General features: G+C 36.8%; 1 protein-coding gene across 1 annotated transcript; it reads left to right on the forward strand.

Moving 5' to 3' along the window:
- The first annotated feature begins 2,326 nt into the window (after positions 1-2,326).
- Positions 2,327-22,468, forward strand: LOC140340890 (insulin-like growth factor 3.L). The gene is made up of 4 exons (XM_072426328.1): positions 2,327-2,499; positions 16,658-16,829; positions 18,944-19,072; positions 20,139-22,468. The coding sequence occupies exons 1-4, from the start codon at positions 2,449-2,451 to the stop codon at positions 20,150-20,152; spliced, it is 366 nt and encodes a 121-aa protein (XP_072282429.1). The 5' UTR covers positions 2,327-2,448; the 3' UTR covers positions 20,153-22,468.
- Positions 22,469-25,380: the final 2,912 nt, after the last annotated feature.

Here is a 25,380-nt window from a genome sequence, read left to right on the forward strand (position 1 = left end):
GCCTGGTCTTAAATGGACATAACATTTTAAAAGAACTTTAAAGGGAATATTTATAAATATGTAAATGTAGCATTTGCCGAACATTTACTATAAATCAGTTGTTCACTGCAATTTAAAACACATGCACCAATTGCATGAAAGTCTTAACTATGCTAAGTACAACAGAAGAGAGAAACAGAAGGAGAAAGCATCCATAACTGTGACTATTAGCTTATGTGATATTCAAGCAGATATCTAATAGTTTTATTTGTTGAAGAAAATAAGTACATTGGTTGGTCATAGTAAGATAAGCTCTAATTGACCATTTTTGACACATATTCAGGGTCAAAAATAGAATTGCTATATCTTGCAGCACAAATAACGATTTATATCAACACCACCAAAGGAACTTTCCTGAGGAGCTTGCCATCTTCTGTCACAGCTGCCAGGTAACCTATTAGGATATCCCAGGAGGAAATTCACACAACCCAGAAGGAACACTCAGGTCCTATGTAGTCTGTGTTCTTTGCAGAGGTTGACCAAAGGCTATTACAGTCAGAAAGATTAAGTCCATCTAAGACATTTTAGTTATTGCTGGAACCTGATGGGCTAGGTCAGGCCCTGATCTTTTTGTCAGTGTCAGTGATAGTCCCTGTAATAGGTCCTGACTCCAACAGACCAGTCCATCAGGGAGCAAGGGCAGACACAGGAATTTGAGAGAGATATTACTGATGTTCTTTAGCTTCTATCAAAACAAAAATGTCCAAAAGACACATTATACATATTTTATCCACAAAAGCATTGACACTGGTTAGGTTTGGACTGCAGCACTGGATGTTTGCTCCAAGAAGAGTAACCATGGAGGGTCACATTATGGCAGATTAACAAGAATAGAAGGGGGGGGGGGGGGGGCAGGAATGTCTTTAAAAACACATGAACGGATGTGAGGAGGAACAGAGAGTAACTGGATTTTTTTTTCCTTGGACGGGTTTTAATAAACAATATTTCTTTATTAGCTTACCATTCATTAAACAAAATATCGCAATATTAATAAGCAATGCTTGTTCCACCTGGTATCTTCCATTAGTGGAAGTCTAGTAACTATACAACAAAAATACAATAGAAGACATGCATTCTTCAGGTCTAGACAGCTGTAAAGTCTACCATTTAATGCCTGTAAATAGAAAGTTTTGGTTACACTGCTGATCTTCAGTAAGTAATGTAGGAATATGTTTAACAAAATGTTGTCAATGCAAACCCGAGTAAAAATGACTTTCAGATAAAGGTAAAATATCCATAATACATTTATCTTCTGGCTGTGGTGTTTTATAAAGATTCAGTTTAATTGTTTAACTACTTCTCTGAAGACCCTTTCCAAGCCAGCTGTGTCTTCTAGTGATGAAGAGGTCAGCAGGAATAACCACAAAGCCCAATGGGGTTTGGGAGGTTAGCTGACACACATCAGAGGTATTGGATAGACATCAGTACACCGGGCTTTGCACAGGGGCCAAGATATTAAGATTCCAAGAAATTTTCCTTACCTGAAAAATTTGACAACATGCCACGGGCTCAATTTACTTCAGCGAATAGCCTGTTCACAGTCTGACAGACTGAAAGATGGGTTGTCAATGGAATTAGTGAAGTCACTGCAGTAATTTAATGGGTACAGCTCAGGTAAGTATGAGTGTGACAGGGAAGGGGAGTAAGATTTTACATTGTAATGTCCTAAACATAGTCTAGGGTCATTTTTAGGAGGAAATCCAACGCACAACATTGTATTTTTAGAATGAGGGAAGAAAGTAATTCATCTTCTGGCCAAAATGTGAAACTGGCATCTTAGTATGCCACACACATAAGAGCCAATTTGTTTGTAACTTACAGAACATTATTGCACTGAGAGTAAACCTACTCATATGCAGCAGAACATGCAAACTCCACAATGATGGTGACACAATTTAAGCCATATTCAGGCCTTCATGCACCTTCCAGTTTTGTTCTCCATTTAATGTCTGCACATCATTATGCTTATTCTTTGAATCTTGTTGAAAAATACATTTTTAAAACACATGCACTTATCATTTCCAGCCCACTGCTTTCTTTTGGTCACTCTAAGTTCAGAACATTACTTGATTCAAATTGGTCTCATTGCTAGGGGGTAAAGTTATGGTGTGGCCAGCTGAAGGCCAATATGTGGGCTATTCAGGGAACTTTGGGTTAATATTACCCTCCCCCATACCTCTGTCCAGATGGACAGCCACTAAGGAACCTCCTCCACCTTTCAAATCTATACATTGCTGAGTCCCCTTGCCTTCCCATGGGCTTCTCCCAGGCAAACACCTCCTGGACATCAAAACTAGCTGCTACATGGCCTGAGAGCTCCCACAGTGCAAAGTCCTGTCCTCAACCCTCTGTGCTGTGAAACACTGTGCATGCCACCATACAGTCGATATTACAGGCACACTGACAGTCATGTGTCTCGGGGACTGCAGAAAGCAAAAAGCGCCTAAGCTGACAAGAAAGGTAACTGCATTTTACTTGCCATTTCTAAGTCCCCTTGCACAATGACCTTTAACCCTGCTTTCTAACAAGGTAAATATATTGATTATTTCTGATTATTACTGAGAAAAAAAAGGCTAAAGTGATAGCTATACTGAGCTAACGCTATCTGCAGTTGTAAATATTTAACTCTTACAAGCCCTAGTCTACATGAGGGACAGCTGCCAATGACTAGGTTAGCTGTCATGAATATACTGAGCATGCTCAATTGTATACTTTATTTGAAACAAATATTTTCCAAGCATATAGTAGCCAGCATGTGTGGATTTGCACCATAGTGTGTTCCTTCAAATATTATCCCTGGGAATGTTACCAGCTTAATGTCCCGCATGCTCAAATGTTAATAAGCAATTGTTTGAAACTGGTACTTGTTTTAGCCATTAGTCTATAAATCACTGCAGGTGGGGGGTTAAGAACTGGCTCTTACATTTCTATCTCGAAATATCACCAGCATTGAATAATGACCAAGTGAAACATAAATCTTTTCCCCTCCATCAGTCCTTGATTTTATAAGTTAATGTTTATGGAATTGAAACTATAATTTACAAGTATTCCAGTTTATCATACATATCAACCTGCGTGAAATAAATAGGACTAAGTGGCAATGCATGTCTAGAAACATTTTTAAATGTGAGACAACTATGACTAATGAACCTTACACTCTATACAATGTATGCTACAAAGATGACACAATAACACATTATTAAGGATTCATGTTTTGATTTGGTAAATTAAGTGATTGCTTTCATAGACTGCCCATTTTAAATATAATTAAAGATATATAGAAAATAAGGAAAAAAATGCAGTAATCTACAATAACCAATTAGGATTCCTATTTCACTGTTATGTCATGAAGGTAGTTTTTTTGCTAAACTTTATTTTAAAAAAATGTCAACATATTATGCAGTGCTGTACAAAAAGTGGGAGTAGCAAATGACAAACCTTTATAATAGGCAAGTACAAATAATATCAAAAGAGGAGAAACAAACTATGTTCAAAAGAGCTTTCAAGTGAGAGACAGTAGTACGTAATGGCAGGGGAGCATAACTTCTAAATATGTTATACCTTTAGTCTAAGCTGTTAGCCTTTAAGTACTATATATCTACACACACGCATACATATATATATATATAAAACACTCAAACATGCACACACTCGCGAGTAATGCGCAAGCTTAAAACTGCTAGGATCACTAGAATGAAAATCCAGTTTTGATTATAAACTATAAAGCTATCATGTTAAAAATTATTTTGTTACATAAGGGATTAAAGAAGTATCTGACAATTTAGAAACTGTTGATTAATAATGAGTCTATTGCTGAATAATCTGTGGTTGTAGAGAAGTTTTCTGAAATCTGTCTTTTTTCTGTAGCAGAAGGATACATCAAGATATAAGCTCTATGAACTGCTCAGTTTTTAAAATTAAATATTAGGGCAAGGGGATCTGGGTGAATTCTCCATTAACCCAAATCTAAACACAGACCTAATATTAAAAAATGTTACAAATAACATTATTTGTAATATTTGTAACATGTTACTTTATAGCAATCTGCTGTATATCGATGCTCTACATTTATTTTATATCGTTTTCATTGTTTTGTGCACTATTCTAAGTGCAGAATTATTTAGCTGTCCAGCTGTTAAGGAACAACAGCGAAAGGAAAGCTAGAATGCATTGTTCCTCCACATCTGGAAGGTGCAGTGTGCACTGGAAACTGAAAGGCATAATTATTGAGTTGGTACTTTTCAGGCTTGCCTGTGTGATTCCATGCCTTATTTACTATCTACACTTTGAATGTTTACAAAAGGCTACATTTCATTTACACAGGATGGGATCATTGCCCCACTGTGCCTGCTGTCGCCACATCACTGGTATAAATATTGCAGAATTCCAACAATCCTGCTATAACATGAAGTTAATATTTACCAATTGTCTTGTATCAGTATGCAAACAGTGCAACGTGCAAATCTGACATGATTTGCATGTCTTCTGCTGACAACAATACCTGCATAACGTGCAAACTGCTTGCAATCATTGCATATACTATTTAGGACTTAAACTAGAAGGATAAACTAAATATAGCTCACAATAAGGTCCCTAAAAACTGCCCCTAGTAGGGTAATTTTACCATTATGGCAGATAGTATATGTTTACAAATTGATTAGATTTATTTTACATATACACAGCATATAGCTCTGATTAATCTACAGTGGTTTTAAAGAGAACAATAAACTGTTCACCTTTGTCCTCAATACTGATTTTACAATCCAGTGCCTAAAGCTAAACATATATGAATTGACTTTCATTCAATGGATTGTGACTTTTTTTGGGGTGGATATATACACCTACGGTATATGAAAATGATATGATTTACCGATTAGAAAGTATTATTTTGCATTAAACCTGTCATCCAGTCCCCAAATTAGTGTTTAGTGTTCACAGCCAGGGTTCTGTGAATCCCTAAGGTTCCTCCAGAGGTTGGCAAGTGTTCCTTGGGTAATGAGCAGTTTGTCACTTTCAGGTCAGCTTAAAGGTGCGTACACACTTCCAATTTTTATCGTTCCAATCGAACGACGAACGATCGATTGGGCAAAAAATCGTTCGTAAAAAAGTAACCAACGACGCCGACGGATGAGGAAACTCATTGGAAACGAACGACCGGACCGGCGGATCGGATTGGACGACGATCGTTGAACATCGTGTGTACGGTCATTCGTTGATCGTCCATGGTCAGAGCATGCGTAATGAACGAACGTTCGTTCACTTTCCTGTCATTCACATAGTTCCTCTGTCGCTCAAACGATCGTATCTATTGTGTGTACAATATCTACGAACGATCGTGTCGTTATCTCTATGTGCAGGATCGGTGCTATACGATCGTTCGTATATATCGTGCAGGATCGTTCGTCGTTCGTTTTCCAACGATAATAATTGGAAGTGTGTACGTAGCTTTACTGTTACCAATGATCTTTTTGGCTATCTGTAAGGTTGGCAGCCTTCCCACTGGCAAGCAATATAAGAGGCATCATCCCACTGTTTAGCACACTAATTTACAATGCGCTGTGGTTGTAGTCATTACAGCAGAGGTTATGTGAAGACATCATAAAAAAAAAAGGTTGATAAACACTGCTCACAATCATTCCATTTGTTTTTTTTTGAATAGCTAATATAAATAAAAATGTATTCGTGAAAAAAATACCTGCCAGTTTTGCATAATCATTTCTCATAGTCATCAAAACTGGTCAATCAAATTCAGAAGTAAAGAATTGATTTATGGTGAAATCTATGAAACAATCCAATTGACTGCCTAATTGAATAGGAAAACTGACCCATGTATGGTCTAAGATAACTTCAATTATAATCAAAAACTGTTTCTAATACTAGTAAATTAAAACAATGTCCTCCACTGTTCTCCATCTCCATTGTCCCTGTTGTTGTGCAAATGAAAAAAAGAGATATAGTTTACTCCTGGGGAACAGTACAGCTCCACCATACTTATCTCACCACAGTAGTGAGAGTGGCTGCTCCTATTTTAATACTATTAATATTTTATTTAGTTAAACCTAAATTAGGATCATTAATGAAATTCAATAAAATCTGTGGTCAGCAAGAAATGTTTTCAATAAGTTAGGAAATGTTATGGTATTTACATTATGATTTCATCATGTGTACATTCACAGTTATTAAAGTTGAACACGGACCTGATGTACACCCTGCTTTATATACATTATTTGGCAGAGGAATGGAATCTGGTGGCATAGTATATAAACAATAGAGAAGCTGAAAAATCTACTAAAATCATTGTGCTTTACCCATGCAGGACAGAAGGGTAAGCATACATTGGAAGGGATGAGGAGAATTTTTTCAAACCTGCCCCTGCATGCATAAAGTTAGGACTGATTTTCGAGTAGGGCAAAGTGGGCTTTCCACGGGCCCCTTTCTTCCCTAGAGAATACTGATTTTATACCAGAATGTTTACATGCCAGCAGCCTGTCTTGTGATGCAGGCTGCTCTGCCAAACTGTACCGCCAGGCCTGTGACTTCCACTGTAGCACTTCTGTAGGGACTAGACTATTCAGGAAGAGAAGCAAGTCAGTTGTTGATAATTTAAAACATTATGAATGTTTGTCAGCACATGCGCATTACAACGGTTCCTGATTAACTCCTAGTCCTAATCCCCCTCTCTCCCAATGTGACAGATTAGAGAACACAAAAGTAAAATTGTTTCCCTATGCAGAGGTCACTCTAATATAAAACCAAACCACATATTTGAAAAAAATACAAATAACATTTTACAAGCTCTAAAAAAACATAAAAAAGCCATCATAAAAATCTTCCATCTACTGGCAAATGATGCTTCATCATTGCTTTCACAATTCATATGTGGTTGAGCAAGTTCCCACAGTCCAGAAATATAAAAAACAGGGCAAGGTAACAGTGTCTCTGAAAAGTCCCCCAGGCAACCCACCTATACTCACTATACCTGCACTCCCTTGCTGCACCTTTCTCCTTCACAGCCAAGAATACTACTAGTTTATTTGTGTGTATGTGAGAGTAAGGGGTGGAGGGGGTGCTCTGCACTTTTGTGACAGAGTTTGGGTCTAGCAGCTGATCTAGGCCAAAATCCATATCACATGACTGAGGGGGGGTCATGTCACCATCCCCCCGAATACCCAACACTGTTAATTTTAATGTCAGTTGCAATGGACAGGGGTGAAGAGGTAACAATAAGGTGGATATAAGGAGGAATTTTGGAAATAAATTGTTGCTTTTCCCAGTATATATAAATAGACAGCATCTATTTGATATCCACAATGTAATAGCTTGTAACTCAGAGGCAGCTAAAATAAGCTCTAAATTCTTGATAGGGTCACCAAGTATATGATTGTTCAGTAACTGAGTGCAGTCCATGTATTAGTTCACTCAAAATAGGTTTTTGTTTCAAATTGTCTAATTTGTGACTTACAATGATATATTTATCAAAGCAAATGCTTCAAGCACACAAGAAGCTGAACTAAGTAATAAATATGTAAACATTTGTAGACATAAACATGTCTACTGACTCTGTGATAGCAGCTAGAAATTGGGAAGAAACTTCCCCCAGAGTGACGTCATAATGCCAGAACCCGCCCACTCTCCCATTGTAGGTCTGAGCCTGCAATGGGTCCAGAGACACAACCTGCCCACCGCCCAAAGCATGCGATCATTATGGGAGACATGGTCTGTGGCTCTGGCCGGTGTGCCCCCCAGAGCTAAGGACCACCAAAATTTTCTCGAGGACCACCAGTCCTAGACAATCCCTCCAGCAAGAGATCTGGATCTCAGCAAGGAATTATGTTCAGGGAACTAACCAGCAGGCTCTTCGTCTTGGCAGTTCCCCAGAATATTAACAAAAGATCTACCTGGGCATCTAAGGGAGCATAGAAGAGGGCAGGCATGACTGGAAGAACAGCAGAACAGACAGGCAAAGGGGTAAGGAGATGTTAGGGCTGAGCGTAGGGAAGGCAGAGGTAAGGGTGAGGACCAAGGTTTTAAAGGTGAGTGGATAGAGGATTGAGGTAATCAGAAATAGTTGCTAGTATGAGTTTTCCACCCTCCCTCCCTTTCTGGTAGTAGAGGTTAAGGGTTGGGGTATAGTATTGTGGTTTGGTAAAGTTAGGCGGTTAAGGTCTTTTTGTGTTCTTTGGTGTCAATAATAATGGGGTGGCAGTTAAGGTCTTTTTGTTTTCTTTTGGTGTCAGTATTAATGGGGTGGGGACCGATCTTTGGTTTAGAGTCTCCTGAATGGTCTGGAAAGGAAGTTTAGTGTGGGATGGACTGCGAGTGGCTTTTGATATTGTTCCCGAGCTGGGCGATGGTGTGACTGGGAACAGCAATATCAGCGTGGTGCCGATCTCACATTGATGTGGTGTTTGCCTTCGAGGACCAGCAAACCTGGAAAGCTGTTGATTGGGAATTTGTTTATATTGTTATATTTTATGTTTTGGTTTTAGGTTAATTGGATGTTATGATAATGGTATGTCAATTGATAGAATCAATAGTATGTATAATAATAAAAGGCCTGTGGGCCATTTGACTTTTTAAATGAGTCTTTGTAATTTTTGGGAGGCTTTGGGCATGTTGGTAAGTGGAGGTCTGCGAGGGGTCTGTTATACCGCAGTTAAGACCCTGCCAAACAGTTATCACCTTGCTAGCACATCCAATGTGTGTAGCCTTAGTTTAATGGTCTGATTAATGGTCTGATGAATAGAAAAGAGCTCAGCGCGGTGTTGCTTGCTTGTTCTCCCCCTCTCCTCTCTCCATAGTACAGAACTGTGCTGTGTGTACCTGTTTGTTTGTTTATCTGTCACTCCTTTGACATTGGAAATGATCACAAAAGATTGTTTCCAGAAAAAAAAAAAATAGAATGTGTGTACTCTACCATAGTCTCTAGTGCCTGGCTGCAAAACAACAAAATCCATAACTCAGGGTTATCCTCCAGTCTGAGCTGTGGAACATTCACCAGAGATAGACAGAAGTAATCCACACATTATGCTTAGGAAAGGTCTACAGAGTTCAGGAAATGTAAACAGATGGTTAGGCTGGCTACAGCCCAACTGACTAAGCAAACTGACAAAACACTTCAGAAAAAAGGTAATGGTGAGGGTCCCCACATAGTTTATATGTTTAGTGCATGATCTGTAATGTGTCATTCCTACTGGAGTTTATTAAATCTAAAGATCACCATTTTTCCCTGACATGCTTTTTGATCCAAAACTCTGCTTACCTGTGTTCAGACACCACCCAAGTTCAGCAACTTTTTCCTGGACTGTGATTACAAAATCATGTTTGGTTGCTGCATAATAGAAATAACTGACACATATAAACCCCTACTCTATTATACAGTCTGACCCCACTTCTTCCCCTAATGTAATTACTGTTAGAACAGAAACAAAGAAAATACTTCCTCCTGCTTGCAGCACACTTATGATTTATTCTCAGTCTTGGCAAAGACATTCACCTGGTGGCAAAAAAGCCTGCTTTCAAATGATAAAATGTACAGATATTTTAAAAAGTTGTAAATATACTGTTGCTTTGCTAAAAAAACTGTTGCTGCGTGTTGTGTCACCAGAAATTTATTATTGTTATTGAAAGATCTAAAACCAACCATTGATATTTCTTAAAAGCTTTAAACCCAACTGCGGTTTTGTTAGTTCCTACTTTGTTTCCAGATTTATTTGGTCCAGTTGGGAAGGTGTTACAGGCCCTCTTTGCCCTCATTTCTTTCCAGTGGTGGGCAGGTTCTAAATACTGCATATATGCAAGTGTGTGGTAATGTTAAATGGTACTGCTCTCTGCTGCATTGCCCTGCAAGTTCAGGGCACAGAGCACAGCCTTGCCCCAGTGGGCTGACAGAAAGTAGTCTAATTGAGGCTAGACATCATTCAGCCCAATAGGGGTGCAGTTTGGCATCCATGGATCAGTGAGCCTTTGGAGGAAAGCACTGGAGACTGGGTCAGTATAGCAACTGTAGGTGTTTTTTTTTTTAATTTCACCCCTGGTCATATGTGCTCCAAATAGTGGAGAATACAGTTGGCTGTGCAAACACACTTTGCAAAGTCAGTGTTCACCACTGTTCATATCCGTAAACTGCCAAGGCTGGGGGGCATACGTGTAGACAAGAAGTTGCTGAAAAAAAAAGCTTGTAAAAGTTTACATGTAATTTCATTCCAAAATTTATGGTAGAACTTTAATAGTGAACATTCAGTTCTGGCAAGAACAACAGACATCTTTCTAAATTTCCAGAAAAATGTAGATTAAGGCTACACACATGCAATTTGTTGCTGGAAACATTTATGATTGTTTTTATGGACAAAGAGTGACAGACGAACGGACGAGCACTGTACACACAGCATCTATTCTGTTCTATGGAGGGGGAAGAACTGCAGTTGACAATCTAAAATCCATCCATCGATAATCCAGATCCTTCAATTTCCATTCATTTTCAATACAGGAAGTGCAGTACACTGTTTGGCCACTAATGTTTTCATGGCGCTGTTCTGCAGAAACACTTGCTTGCTACACTAAATACACATTGAGACGTCCCTGCTGCCTGCTCCCTGAAACTGTGCCAGATGTCCGTGGGTGCTGCGAGAGGAAGACTGGCCTGTGTGTGGAGGTAAGAATAAAGAAAATATCTGGAATTTTCAAAAATCCGTTGCAGCTCGGGTCCGGAGGTTGCCAGACTTTTGATTGTCAACTGTATTGACATGTTTAGTAGTTGTTCCCCATTGGTTGGGCGACCGCTGTACACAGAAGAACAACAGTGTACGCAGCGTAATGCAGATACCAGATACTAATACCATCTGGTCCAGGAGGTGAATCAAATCAGACTTTAAACAGTTATAACACCCTATCCCTGATTCAAAATTGTGCTCTTGCATAGTGACAGATTCATCCATTTAGGAACTCCAAATGACTATTTATAGAAACACATAGAGAATATCATTTAAATAGCTGCCACTCTGTGCCTAAACCTTATTTTAAAGTCAGAGGTGGCTTATTGGGATCACACCAATCCTGTGGACATTTCAGTGAGTTTGCACAGGTATGGTTGTAGAGGTTGTCCTGCCATTTGTAGTTGGTATCACCGAGGAGAGCCATTAGACAAATGTACAATTTGTACTTAATTTCCCCTTTTATATATTTTTATATCAGCACTATGGTGTTCTCACTATGCTTAGAAACTGTTATTGAATTAACATCAACCCAGACCATGTATGATGACCTGATTCAGTCAGACTTATAGTTTCAAACTCTTGTGTACTTACTTTAGTCACATTCTATGGTAGACTTAATATAAATGATTAGTTTTTTTCATTATTTTTTGATATATATGAAAAAGAGACATTCCTAAAGAGGTAATTTCTCTGTTTACCACCAAAAGAGATTCCCTTTTGAACAAAATGTAATTTTGCTACCCCTTAAAAAGTTGGAGAAGGTAGGTAGAAGGTAAGAAACTATTACTAAATAGACAGAAATACCAGATAATAGCTGATAATATCCAGGTTAAATTAGAAATCAGTAAAGCATATTAAGTAAATTTCCATTAAAATGCATTTTAGGATGCTGTTGAAGTCAAAAGATAGAATTATCAATATAGAGGTGGTACAATATAGATGTGTAAAAAAACTATTTTTCTTTATTAGGTTTTTATGAAATCAGTAAGCAAGAGAGTGTAATATTTTTTAGAGTTACAACAGGCATTGTTAACAGGAGGGATAGAAATCTAATAATAGATTTATGGGAACTAAAAAAAAAAAAAAAAAAAAAAAAAAAAAAAAAAAATATATATATATATATATATATATATATATATATATATAAATAAAACACACATATACACAATATATATTGTTAAAAAATACTAGAATCAAAGGTGGAATCAACCTAAAATGCCAAATGACATGCAAGTTATATGGTCAGTTAACAATCCCTCGATTACATGACTGATTGCACAACAACAGTAAAAAGTTCACAAGCTAGTTATCTACCTAGTAGCTATTTTGTTTATTTGTGATTTGAATATAAAACAAAAGTCAAACTGATACCTAATGTGGCTAGTGATAATGATGATGACTCTGGGAAAGATTGCCAATTCATTGTGGGTGTGAGCAAGAATGTATATTTTATTAAGGTACATATATCTCAACAGGTATAAGAGGTGGCAAAGGAGCCGGTTTTCAGCTAAAAAGTCATTTTTGATTATAGATTGATGTAATTTATAGAATACCATATTATTTTTGTGATGCTAGGAATAATCAAACAAGGAATTATCTTGTTACCCTAATATGTTCACATTATATTTTTTTTCTATATTTTATTATATTTCCATATTATATTATATATCAAGTTACTATTCAATGCACAAACCTAATAAAATAAACAACCTCCTTAACCCTAAATCAAGGTTTATCTTACTACTAAAACTTCTTCTTTTTTCTTCTTTTGTCTCACATACTCTCCCTCCTAGGCACTGCACCTGACAGTGGGGGGGGGTGTCAGCATCAAACCAAAAGTTGTCAATCCTGAATGAAGTGGGCAGGACTAGATGTGGCCAGATGCTGTCTGTCATTCCACTGTAGTCCAGTCACACACAGACTTCACGAGAGTAGTAACTCTCTCTGCTCTGAATTCAAGATTAGTACAACACCATTGCCACACCTTTACACGAAGCTGCATTAGGTGGATGAACACCATGAAGCTGCACTGGTTTAATTGACAGGTCTTTGTGGGACTTTGTAGGGGGATCGAGAAAAAAAACTGTAAGCTCAAATAGACTGAACCATGGTTTTTTAATTGAAAGTTCTACTTAAAATTTAAAGATAAAGCACACCTGGTTCTGGAATGCCTTGTATGCAAAGGTGGTTTCATTATATGCAGAGTTATTCATTGTTTGTGAAGAACAAGTAATAGATACAGCAGTGTTTATTTTGTGTTAGGTCTGTTATTTTTTCTTTTTTCACCTTGAGAATCTTATTATCTTGTCTGCTGTACCTATGTACAGCTGTGCAGCCATGACCTCAACCCTCCCCTCTCTTCACACAGCCAAACATTTCAGTATTTGTCTAACTGACAGGGAGATGCAGTAAACTGATTGGCAGTGGATACCACATGTGCATAAAGCCACTGGCAAAAACATTGTATTTTTTAGGGGTTTGTGTTTGTTTAAACATCAGCCAAATAAAAAGCAATGTTTATATTCAGTAGAAGCACATGTCTGATTAATGATGAATTAAAACTAATTACCTATTTTAATTGGGCAATGCAGAACTTGAATGCATGGAAATAGGTTTAGGTCAGATGTGTGGCCACCTATTTTTTCTGAACATGGCTGAATAATTTGCATTTTATTTACATGAAATGTTACTTCATCAGGAGGGTATTTTCTCTTTCTCATTGGTTATTTTCTTGTATACATAGATTTAATATACAGCGATGCAAAATATGTTGCCGTTTTATAATTACAGTTTATTATTATTACACTGGTCAACAAAAATTTTCTTGCCAAACAGGTTAAAGTTATTTTAGGTTATGTTTGATGCACAGATTCCAAATATGGTATTGGTTTTGCTGGATTGGCTGTAGTTTTTGAAATAATGACCTCAATAATAATCTCATATAAAACAAATGAAACATGAAAATTAAGCAAAATTTAACTGGATATGCCTCCGTATACAAACTAAAATTTTCGAAATATTTATTGTCAATATATTCAGTATATTTACAGAAATAATCACAACAAAGTCATTGAATAACTCTGTATGATTTCCTTTTATGCTTATGATCAGGACAATCACATTGAAAGCTCCAGCAGTAGTCTGCCATCATGTGTCTATCCCATCTGCCCTGATACCTTTCTTCCATCACCTTTATATCTTGATGGAACCTCTCCCTTTGTTCCTCACTGAAATCGAAAGTTTTGCATATGGCTATGGAGATAGTGTACCTTTATGTTCATGCAATCAAATTTTTAAAGTTTAAGAGCAAGTTTTGTGTGCCAGGCAGAAGCTTCAGTATCTGTCATGTAACTTGTGAAATTTAAAATTATTTCAGTTTCCAAATGTGGGGTCTATCAAAGATTCCTGCTTTGCTCTACTATCCCACAAGCAGATAAAACATGGGTACTTTGTGTATCCACTTTGCTGTCCAAATAGGATGTTCACCAATTTTAAATCAATACATAAAGACCATTGGTGTTCATGATAGCAAAGCTTTCGTAAGACCATTTTGATATTTTCATATTCTTCTTTAAGTTTTGTTGAGTGACCAATTGGAATTGATGTGTAGCAGTTGCCATTATACAGTAAAACAGATTTCAAACTTCAAGTGGAACTGTCTATGAAAAGCCGTCAGTCTTCTGCTCGGTATTCTGGTACTCCCATATGGGCTAGTAGTCCAGGGATGTTACAACAGTACACAAAGTCTCTTTCTTCACTAAATATAGTAGGAGGGTCACTTCTCTTGTCCTATAGACCGTTATTTTAACTTCCAGTCTCAGACAGTTCTTTTCTTTTAGACTGGATGCTAATAGTTCAGATGCTTGTCTTGACAGACTTAGGTCACATGTAAAAGCATTGAGCTCTTCTTGGGAGAACTGCTGGTGTGATGAAACACTTTCTTTATATTCACTTCCACTGCTAACTCCTGGATTACACTCCAAACCCTGTATATCTTCCATGTCGGATTCAGGAATATCAGGGAGTATACTGAACACTGGTATGGGAACATCAGCACCATGCGGCACAGGTCGTCTTGCTGATTCCAAATCAGCACGTGGTACTCCCACTTGTTTTTCTTGTAACGATTGAAACCTTTTACATTCAGTGAACAAAAATAACAATCATTATGATTTTTGGGCTCTCGCCATACCATAGGTACACCAAATTTCATACGTTTCAGTTTTTCACAGATGCAGACACTGTACACAAGTTTTGCATACCATATGAGGAGCCCAATACTTATCTTGGTCCCCCAGTTTAATATTAAAATATGCAAGCTACGCTTGTTTCACAAATTCTGTAATCTTCTTTCTTTCTTCTCTGTTTTTGCTGAGAATAATCACCTCAAATGTACCAAAATACATACAAGAAGGCAAATGAAAGTTTCATGAAAATAATGCTACATTTAATATATAAAATGCAAAACATTGGTGTAAATAAAGATTCTTAATAATATGCTGTGTTAACATTTGTTGATGGTAAAATCCTCTATTCTGATTCCTGTATCACAAGAACTAGAGCCAATTCAATGAAACCAATGTCATTTCTGGATTCAGCAGACCTGAAATACACAAAACTTAATAAAAAATCCTTGGCAAGTAAAAAAAAAAGTTGAGCATTGTTATTATTATTATTAATAACAATAATAATAATGTTAAAAATAATAATGATGTGTTCTCAAAAATGTTCCCTTTTAAGATATATTTTTTTTATGGCGGGAACACGTAGATTGCCATTGATTGCCAAATCAATACAAAAGGTCTCTGACATACTTCTAAGCTTGTCAGCAAATAATCTAAGTAAACTGTTTAAATGACTGGTTAAAACACAGGTTTCGAGTAAACTGTGGATAATCAAGTAACAATGCCAACATTGCTGACTACAGGCTTCTGCTAATGAAGTGCTGCCAACTAAACTGCGTACACACCTGCAATTTTTCTCGTTGGAAAGGATCTTTCACGATCCTTTCCAACGAGAAAAGACTGCACGATGCATGAACGATGCTGTACATACAGCACCGTTCATGCTCTATGGAGAGGGGAGGGGGAGAGCGACGGAGCGGCACCCTGCTGCGCGCTCTCCCCTTCCCTTTCATTACGATCGGTCGTCGTCCATCGTCCATGGATCCGCCAGGACGGTCGTCGGACGATGGACGACGACCGACTGTACACACGGCAGATTTTCGCCCGATGATTGGCCGATACCGATTATCGGGCAAGAAAAATTTGCCGTGTGTACGCAGCTTAAGGCTGATTAATACTACTTTAAAGATTTCAAAGTCCTCAGCACTGTGCCCTAAACGTGTAATGTGCCAGAAATGCAGCATTGGGTTTACTGCTGGTGATGATGAAGTTGCAACTGTACATACAGGGAAATCTAAACAACCTTTCTAGGTCTACCTATAAAGCAATGAATTAAGCTTTTAGCAAACATTATCTAGTCCTAAATCATAACTATAAAACACATGCACCTTAAAGATTCATATGCATGTCCATACCACTGGTTCAGAAATATGTCCCAAATGTTTAGCTCTTCTAACAGCAGAAAATATAGTAGATACACAATTCATATAAGGATCTAACAGAATAAAGCTTTTTAAATATAATAACCTAGTATACTGTATAACAATAAATGAAAATGTATGTTTACATGGTATGCATCCATTATATTTGGATTTCCAGAATATAAAGTTTAATCTTCCTGACCTTATAATCTCTCAATGCTCAACAAGTAGCAAAGTAAGGACAGAGGTATACTTCAAAGGCAATAATGAAGGAAATGTGACACAATCAAACAGTTTATTGGGTGGCCTTTGCCTCACTGTGTTTACATATAACATTGACTTTTTTCACCTTTCCTAGAAAGTAGCACCGCTCACTGTCAGTCAGGTGATGCTGTGTCTGTCTCTGGTGTTTACGCTATGCGTTGGAGTCGCCAGCGCTCGCTGTTCCAGACGTTCAAAGGAGATGCTGTGTGGTTCGGAACTGGTGGACATGCTGCAATTCATCTGTGGGACCAGAGGCTTCTATGTCAGTATGTATTTCTTTTTTAGTATCCTCTTACCCCCATCTCCAATTTTCCATGTTCAGTAATTACCTAAATCATTGTATTGTAAAGGTCCAGCTATTTACAACTATCCTTTATTTTCTAATAAAAATGTTATCTCATGCTTCTTTTAAATTTCAAAATCTAAGATAGGATTTCACAATGCATAGCTTCTGCTCTTGTCACATTAGTACAGCCTCAGTCAGAATTAGGGATAGTTTGTGATTATCGTTAATGGAACACAATGATTCTCCCATGAACCCTTTTACAATAGAAATGGGCAAATATTCTTCATTAAATCCTGCCTAAAACAACAAGAACTGGCTGAACCTAACTCCACCTAAAGACGCCACAAATCTATCTGGCCTGATAGTTCTTCCTTAAAAACTTAAGGTTATTTACTGATGGAACGCTGCACCACTAGGTTCAGCACATGTCCTGGGCATAGAATGTATCTGAATTTGCCCTATCATGGCAGAATTTACCCTATTATTGCATCCGCTCAGGGTCATTAGAGAAGTGTTGTTGGTTTAAAGGTGTCAGAGAATGAGCCCGGTAAAGAGGAGGGGTATGATGACTGTACTGTCACCATAATAAAGGACATGTGCTGATGCCACCAGTTTCAACACTGTTCACCTAGTGTGTCTTAAAGGTTACACAGCATCCCTGCCCATGCTTACTGGACCACCTGTCTACGGTCATGTGCTATCTGCTGCTGACAGCATGGTCAAGCGACACAGACATATTACCTTCCAAATTCTGGTGGAGGGCAGGGATGGGAGCAGCTGAGTACATACTACTAGTTTATAGCAGAGCCATAAACTTATGAAAGAGGGCTGTTTCCAGAATCTGGAATGGGAGAGGCGGCAAAGCCAAGCTTAAATAGAAGTGCTGAGCAATTATTTTTCTTCAACTTCAGCAACTGCAGAAGGTAAATCTGCCTATGGAAAGATGTTGCTGGAGATGACTTGAACGATGTGAAATAAATTTTAGGAGGAGCAAGCCTCTGATTCTTCCCAACAAAGCCCCATGAACCTCTTCTCATTATGAGGTGGCATTTCTCAAGACTCTGAAACCTTTTGTAAAACTTTACTTCCTGTCACAAGAGAATGTTCTGGAGGGGGAGAGTAGTGAAAAGTATAAAAGGAAGATAAGGAGTAGGGAAGTGTGCATTTTGCTGTTGACTTATCCCATTGAATTGCTGCTTTGAGTAAGCTCAGCGGTGCTTATTAACATGTTTCCTCATGTGTGTGGTACATAAACTGGCTGGTGTATTTACCTTGGATAATACACTGCAAGGAAGAGGCTCTAAACAGCAATGGTTCTATTAGCAATATTTTTGTAAACTCCTGAGAGTAGTACTAATCTGTACTTTTGCAGAAGTGGCACTACATAGGTTAGGAGGTAGCTAATCCATTAGTCCTCCTAGCTGCTGTTCTGCTTCAATTCTTCTGCCTTCTGTTCTTCCTGTCAAGTTTTTCATCTCTCCTAATATTACCATTTCATCATGCATCCCCTCCTTATCGATAGAGCCAACTTCATGGTAAGCGCCTAATGTCGGAGCATCTTTACCTCTTGCTGTTGCAGAGCTGTTGTACCTTGACAGGTGTGTGGCTGATACCTTCTACAGTCATAGCCTTCCTCATGCATGAAATCAACCTTCTTCACCAAGTTACTGGCCATATGAATAAATAATGCTGCCAAACCCTTATTGCCAGTTTACAGGGCTACTGTGGAATTAGCAAATGGCTGCTCTGCACCTGGGAGAAGGAAAAAAGAGTCTGCAACTCCACCAACTATTGAATGTGCTCAGGCTGTAAAGCACAGCCACTCTGAGATAGAAAATTAGACATGACTTCGCTTTAGATCAATGTTTTCTGACAATGAAGATGTCAAAATATACTAAAATCCTTGTTTCTATCTCTATCCTGTGTAGCAGCTAATCAGAACATACAAATATTAAATATTTTCACTAATTAAATCTTGTTTTTATTTAATATGGGAGCTAAAGGGTTGATTGACTCCCTACATCAAGGGATTGAGTTTAAGGTTTCTATGTACAATTATTTGTTCATGTTATTTTCTTAATGTTGTTTTCACAGGTAAACCTGGTCAGGTTCGGAGCAAATCTCGACCTGGTATAGTGGAGGAATGTTGTTTCTGTGGCTGCAGTGTTTCAATATTAGAATCTTACTGTGCTGCCCCGATTGCTAACACCACTGGCAAAGAAGGTGAGTGTAGCCTGGCAATCATGATATAAAGAAATGTTCTTTGAATGTTGGCAGCTGATGCAAGGGACAGGACATGGGATGTCACAGAAGGTCATATAGCATTACCAGCTCTTTTACGTACAGCAGACTCCTTTGTTAATTTGACATTTTTTTAACTGACACAATGGCACAAAAATATGGAATTATCTAAACTCAGCTAGATAATATAATACAGAACAATCTTTACAAAATGAAAACGTGGGTGGTTTAAGATGAATAAAATGTATTATTGAAAAATGTACAGTTACAACATGTATTAAGAAGGAGCTGTTTTAAGAACCATACCTGATCAAAAATCAGACATACTGCATTTTCCTATTGCAGTGCACCAAAACACACATTAGTGTGTAATCATGCATTGCAGTAGGATGTAATACAGGTGCATTGTGAATATGCTTCAGGGTGACATTCACTGTAAATGCTACTGCAGTCCACCAGCTCATACTGGTCTATTAAAAAGCCTACTTAAAGATGTAATTCCTGCGTAAAATACTAGGACAAAAGGAAAATCCTATTACATAAAATAAAATATCACACCCTGCTAATACTACAATATTCACGATTAACCAGGGATTTCCCCGGCAGTACTTTTATTCTGCCACAAGATATTCAAAGTCTAGTGGCCAGCATCATTTATCACACTCCTGGTTCTATTCTGAGGATAAGACACTAGAAGAAAAGCAGGATGAGATGACCTCATCTTTCTTTGACTTTGCTTTCGTTTCTCATCAGAATGTAATGGATTGGCTCTATGGTTGCTTTTTTATCTCACACTTCCTGGTAAACAGACACTACACTATGCTGATATCAGCTGAAATTCAGATACTTATGCAGTTCTTGCAAAGAAAAAAAATAAATTATATCTTTGCATAAAGGGAATAATATTTATGTTAAAGCAGATTTTCTGACTGATGATTTAGTAATGTTTCTAAATACCATTAGCAGTTTTTTATTTGCCCTCTTCTGGGATGTTTAGTAGTTATTTTCAATAACATGAAAGTAAAAAAATGTACATTATTTATTGCAGAACAAAAATCATAGAACGTTCTTCAGATCTCCAGAAAGTTATCTCTTGACAATGAAGCTGATTGTAGGATGATCTAAAAATCCAACCAAAGAGACTTTTTGGCTGCCACGGAAATGTGCAATATTAATGGGATGAAGCTGTGAAGAAACCAGGAAGAAAGCTATATTAAATGAAGAAGAATTTCCCTGAGCCTGTATGCCCTTACATTAAGAAGATGATTTGGCAACTATGCTATGAATGTATTATTCTGGTGTATGAACTTGCTGTGCTGTTAGGATGTATTTAGTGGACAGCAAGTATGGCCATTGTGTTGTGTTCTGAACAATGTAGAACATACATTGAATTGTGAACTTCAGTTACACTGTAAATGTATAATTACTTACTTACCCTCAGTGACCCCTCAATTATCCCATATACTTAACTCTCACCCTACCAATTTAAAGAGACACTAATAAATTTTCAAAGAAAGATCATTAAAGGTCCATCTAGCTTAGAAAAACAGGGAGGAATAAAATTAACCTTTTATCCAGACTTTCATTGAAAGATGACGACAATATTTGATAAAGTTTTATAAAGTTGTGATATTTTCCTATTATTGTTTTCTACCCAAATTGGTTATTATCAACTACTGTTTTAGACAGAAACAGTTGATCCTCCCTGAGTTTCTGGGCCTGTATTGAATATAGTGTCACAGGGATGAGGGGTGGACTGGAGGAGCTAAGCACTAGTTTACAAAAAATATATTTTTTATTTTCCCTGTATAGGATAAGTGCACTTTAAAATGAATTACACTCATCCTTTTAATTACCCTCCACTGTCAAAGACATCTACGGGGCCATCTCTTTAGAATAGAAATATAAAAATCTATATGTCTGTAATTCACAGTTTAAACTTCTCATTTTTTTAAGGTGAGTCTTAGGTTTCTTAACTCACAGGCTTCCTAAATCTAAAAGAATATAAACAAAAGTAAAAATCAGCTAACTGAAATAGCCCAAAATGATATTTAGTTTTAAGTAGATTAGCAGTTTACAGGTTGCTAATAATGAAGCAGTATATGAAATATATCAACACAGGTGAAGTGGCTTTTTTAATAAGACAGGGCAAATAACAATCATTATGTACAAAGTGCCACAATACTTAATATTCCTGTATATTTCACATTTTATCTTTTTTGAAATATAAAGATTGACAAATAATTGTTTACATTAGGGACCTTCATACTGAAATTGTCCCCCTCCTATTAATTACAACTATTCCATTTTAGACTGAGATTTAGATTTTGCATGCCTGATTTCTAGCTGTTTTCAGGTCATAATATAAAGAGTTTTGAATGGAGGTGCTGTGTAAAATAAATATGGTAAAATGGAAAAAAAAATTACGGTAACTGGCAGAAAAGTAGCAAAAAATTTCACTTCTGTCTCCAGCTACTTTATCAGAAATTGATGAATTACACATAGTCCAAAGTGCTTTTAACTTGTTTATAAACAAATGAAGCACAAATCTTCTGTAACAATAGATTTCATAGTGGTGATAATCATGTAAAAAAACACTAAAACCCCAAATTCCTACCTTATTCAAACAGAGCTAAATGAAGAAGAAAAACAATGCAACATTTTAATTTGCTAAAAATGTTATAATTAAGCCACTCTCCCTAAAAATCACTACTTATTTCATTTTTTCATGGAAACCCAATTTATTTCATGATGGATCTTTAAAGAGAAACTGAACTGACCGGGATGCTTAGTATAAAATATTTTAGATTTAGATTTTCCAAGTTTTTTTTTTCCTAAATACTGTTGTTGAAGTTTATTTTTTAATTAAAAGCTTTGTAAGACTGAGATCTTTCCCTGCCTTTAATATAGAGTCTGCTACTTTTAGATAAACCCATTCAATCGTTTAACTGATACCAAAGTTCAAAGGACCTCTTACCAGTCTTCTTTTGGTGCTGGCAGAGTGTGGCAGGACCCACTGCACACTTTGCATTTTGTGAACTGGTAAGCAGTAATTTTGGACTACGTTTTACTACTCCACCACAATTTACAGGGTGTAATGAATAATGGGTTTTATCCCACCAAAATAGCAAAGCAGATTTCTCAAATTAACTTTAAGATTGTATAGATGATGCAGAAGTGAAAACAGAAAACAGTCTGACATAACATACAACAAAAAACTGTCTCCCAACGTAATATTACTTATATAGTTATCTCACATGCCCTTGTCCTAATTTTTTTAGTGCATTAATGTTGGGAGTAGCTATATTGCATGATTAGGTCATATCCTGTTTGGGGTGGGGGCTATACAAGTGACCAATAAAGCATTTTGTTTTTAATGCTGTACTGTCTTTTCATCTGTCACTGGCAAACTTCCTGGCATGTTCGCACTAAGATTACAACTTATCTTTGATGCTTTATTCACGTCCTGCATTCCTGACTTCTGATTAGATGAAATGGATTTTGGTACACCACTGTTATTTGCACTACAATACTAAATATGGTTGATCTATGATATGAAACTTTTTGCTTTTGAAATAACTTGACTTTCTTCTTATAAAGAATATCATTTTTTTAAAAAAGGAAATACTGTAAATTTATGTTTTAGATATATCAAATGATGAGATGTTTGCTGACATGCAAGTCTAAATCTTTGCAGAACATGGCATGATATGATTTATGACATTTTAGACATACTGCTGACGTCTTGCTGCACAGCCCCATCCCATTCTATTCACCGCTGGGTTTATTTTTGTACAAACATACCGTTTCACCTTTTAGAAAATTTTGGCATTTAATGCTGTTTAAAAAGAAATAAAATAAACAGTAATGTTACACAAGGTATTGCAAAATATTTTCTGCTTCCCTTCTATTGGCGTCCTAAATCCTCAAATGACCTTATTATGTGCTAAACCAAGTCTTTAAAGCAAAGAAGAACTTGTTATGTAACCACAATCTTGTGCATAGATGGCTACTAAAATATTTCAAGCTACCAACACAGACAGGAAGTGAAAGAAAATCTCTCTAAGGACACAGGCAATAAAATACCAGGTTCTAATGTTTCTCTATTAACTCACACACAAAAATATATAAATCCCAGCTTCCAGTGGACATGTGGAAGAGTGTAACCTGATAGAAAAAGCAGATAATTAGGCCATTCTACAAGAAGGAAAACGCTAATGATGAGGTCACCAGAGTGGTCACGTTTACTAACAGTTCAAAAGGAAAAGGGTGATGTAGCAATGGCAGAGGGTTTGCATGAATGATGCCATACTTTTTTCTGTCACCCCCTGCTTTGTTGTCTAATTACCAAGCTGCAGGTAGGAAGATGAAAAAGTTTTTCCATTCTTCTAATAGAAAATGTGGGGTCCTTATTTTGTCTTCACACTGGCTTTGTCCTCTGAAAATAATGAATCACAAAAGTGACTGGAATTACAAGTCTTTTGGCAAATGAGTCAGTTTACAAGTGTTGTGCCTATTTAATAGTTTCCCAAAGTTCAGAGTTAAAGGAACTACACTAGAATCATAGTACATAAAGTGTTTTGAGGTTACTATAGCATATCAATTACAACTACTGACTGCAGTTTAAATTGAGTTCTTCAATAAATAATATGAAGCCAGATAATCTAAGAACTGAATTTAACACAAGAAAAAAGGTGGACTGCTGTTTATTTTGTCAGTTTTAAGAATACATTTCTAAGTTACTAACTTCAGATCTTTTTCCAGGCTCATGGTTGGATATCTTGCTGCACTGTAGTTATAATTCACATGTAATATTAGTTTGTTTTAATTTCCCATGTGATTATTTTAGTCACCTGCTAAAATGATAAAAAAAAGGATTCAGCTACTTTTACCTATACACGCCACTAAACAAGAGTGCTTGAGTCATGTTTTCCAATCTAAAAAGCCCTCTGACTCTTCTTAAGTTCCTCTGAACTCTCTACGCTGTATTTCTTTTGCTAAAGCTAATAATGCCTATTAGTATTTGACTACTCCTAATTAACTCAATTAAGTTCCACTAGAAGAATTTTTAAATTAACCTCACCTTAATACTATTTACAACATATTAGCACTTTGATATACACCGTTAGAACACAGATGGAATATGGGCAATACTATCCAGAGTAGCTACCCAATTTGAGGAAAATATATGCCAGTTTGACAGAAGTTAGCAGCCATCTGCTCTCTTAGTTATGGAGCTCCTGAATAAAAAAAGGATGATAAAAGACACCTTCCACTTATCCTATTTACCCTAAGAAGGAGGATTTAAGAAAAAGAGGAAAATTACTTAAAATATTTGCATTAAACATATATCACATTCAAAGATCTAGAAAAAGCAGTTTTGACAAAACATTAAACGTGTTCAGTGGTATAGAAAGAATAGTAACATCACCCTCACCTAGGTGCCATATACGGAAGCTGGAGTAAAGTAAGTATATTCAATAATTTTTACACAACAGACATTTTTTTAGAAGTGCTTTGGCATGGATAGGAGACCATATAGGAAAAAACAGACCTCGTGTTGTCTGCCATTTTGGCATCGATCTAAAGTAAATTCTGTTATTCATTGCACACCTATCTAGTCATCAACCAGACATCCACATCTGCACATAAAGGGACTAGAAAACAGAACTAAATCCTAATATTTAAAAAATTGTGACCAGGCAGGTCCTATATTGCATAAAGAACAAGTGAGTCCTTTTTTTCTGTTTCATCACAGGCCAACAACTTCAGCTCATTTTATCTACCTATATGCCCCAAATCAAGGACAATAAAAGATTGCAGATGGTACATAAAGAGTTATGGGGTTAGAGTTCAGCACTGCCACCTAGTGGTTATCAGTGACACTGATCGCTTTAGCTTTTCTTAAACTGGGGTTATCTGTGCTGTGTCCAGTGGCTTAAGTTGCCCAGTTGACCTTGATTTGTTTGCAAGAATTTTTAAAATGAGTAATAAACACCTTGTTTCCTATTTTACACCCCCCAAAAAGATTTTGATAAAACTTTATGTTAAAGTTATATCAAAGGAATCACATTTTGGCTTGAAGGCATTTTGAAGGGCTTGATATTTAGTATCAATAATATTAACCTAAAAAATGCCCCTCTTCTGTTTCTTTATGATAATTAAAACATGATTAACAATGATAATAAAATGTAGATTATTATGTTGGGGAGTTGGAATGATTATTTCTTGTGGTGCTTTATATTTTTAGAACTAAATTGAATTAACCCCCCCAGTGTTCTATTTCTGTC

The sequence above is a fragment of the Pyxicephalus adspersus genome, chromosome 11 (genome assembly GCF_032062135.1).
Source record: "Pyxicephalus adspersus chromosome 11, UCB_Pads_2.0, whole genome shotgun sequence".
NCBI classification, from domain to species: Eukaryota; Metazoa; Chordata; class Amphibia; order Anura; family Pyxicephalidae; genus Pyxicephalus; species Pyxicephalus adspersus.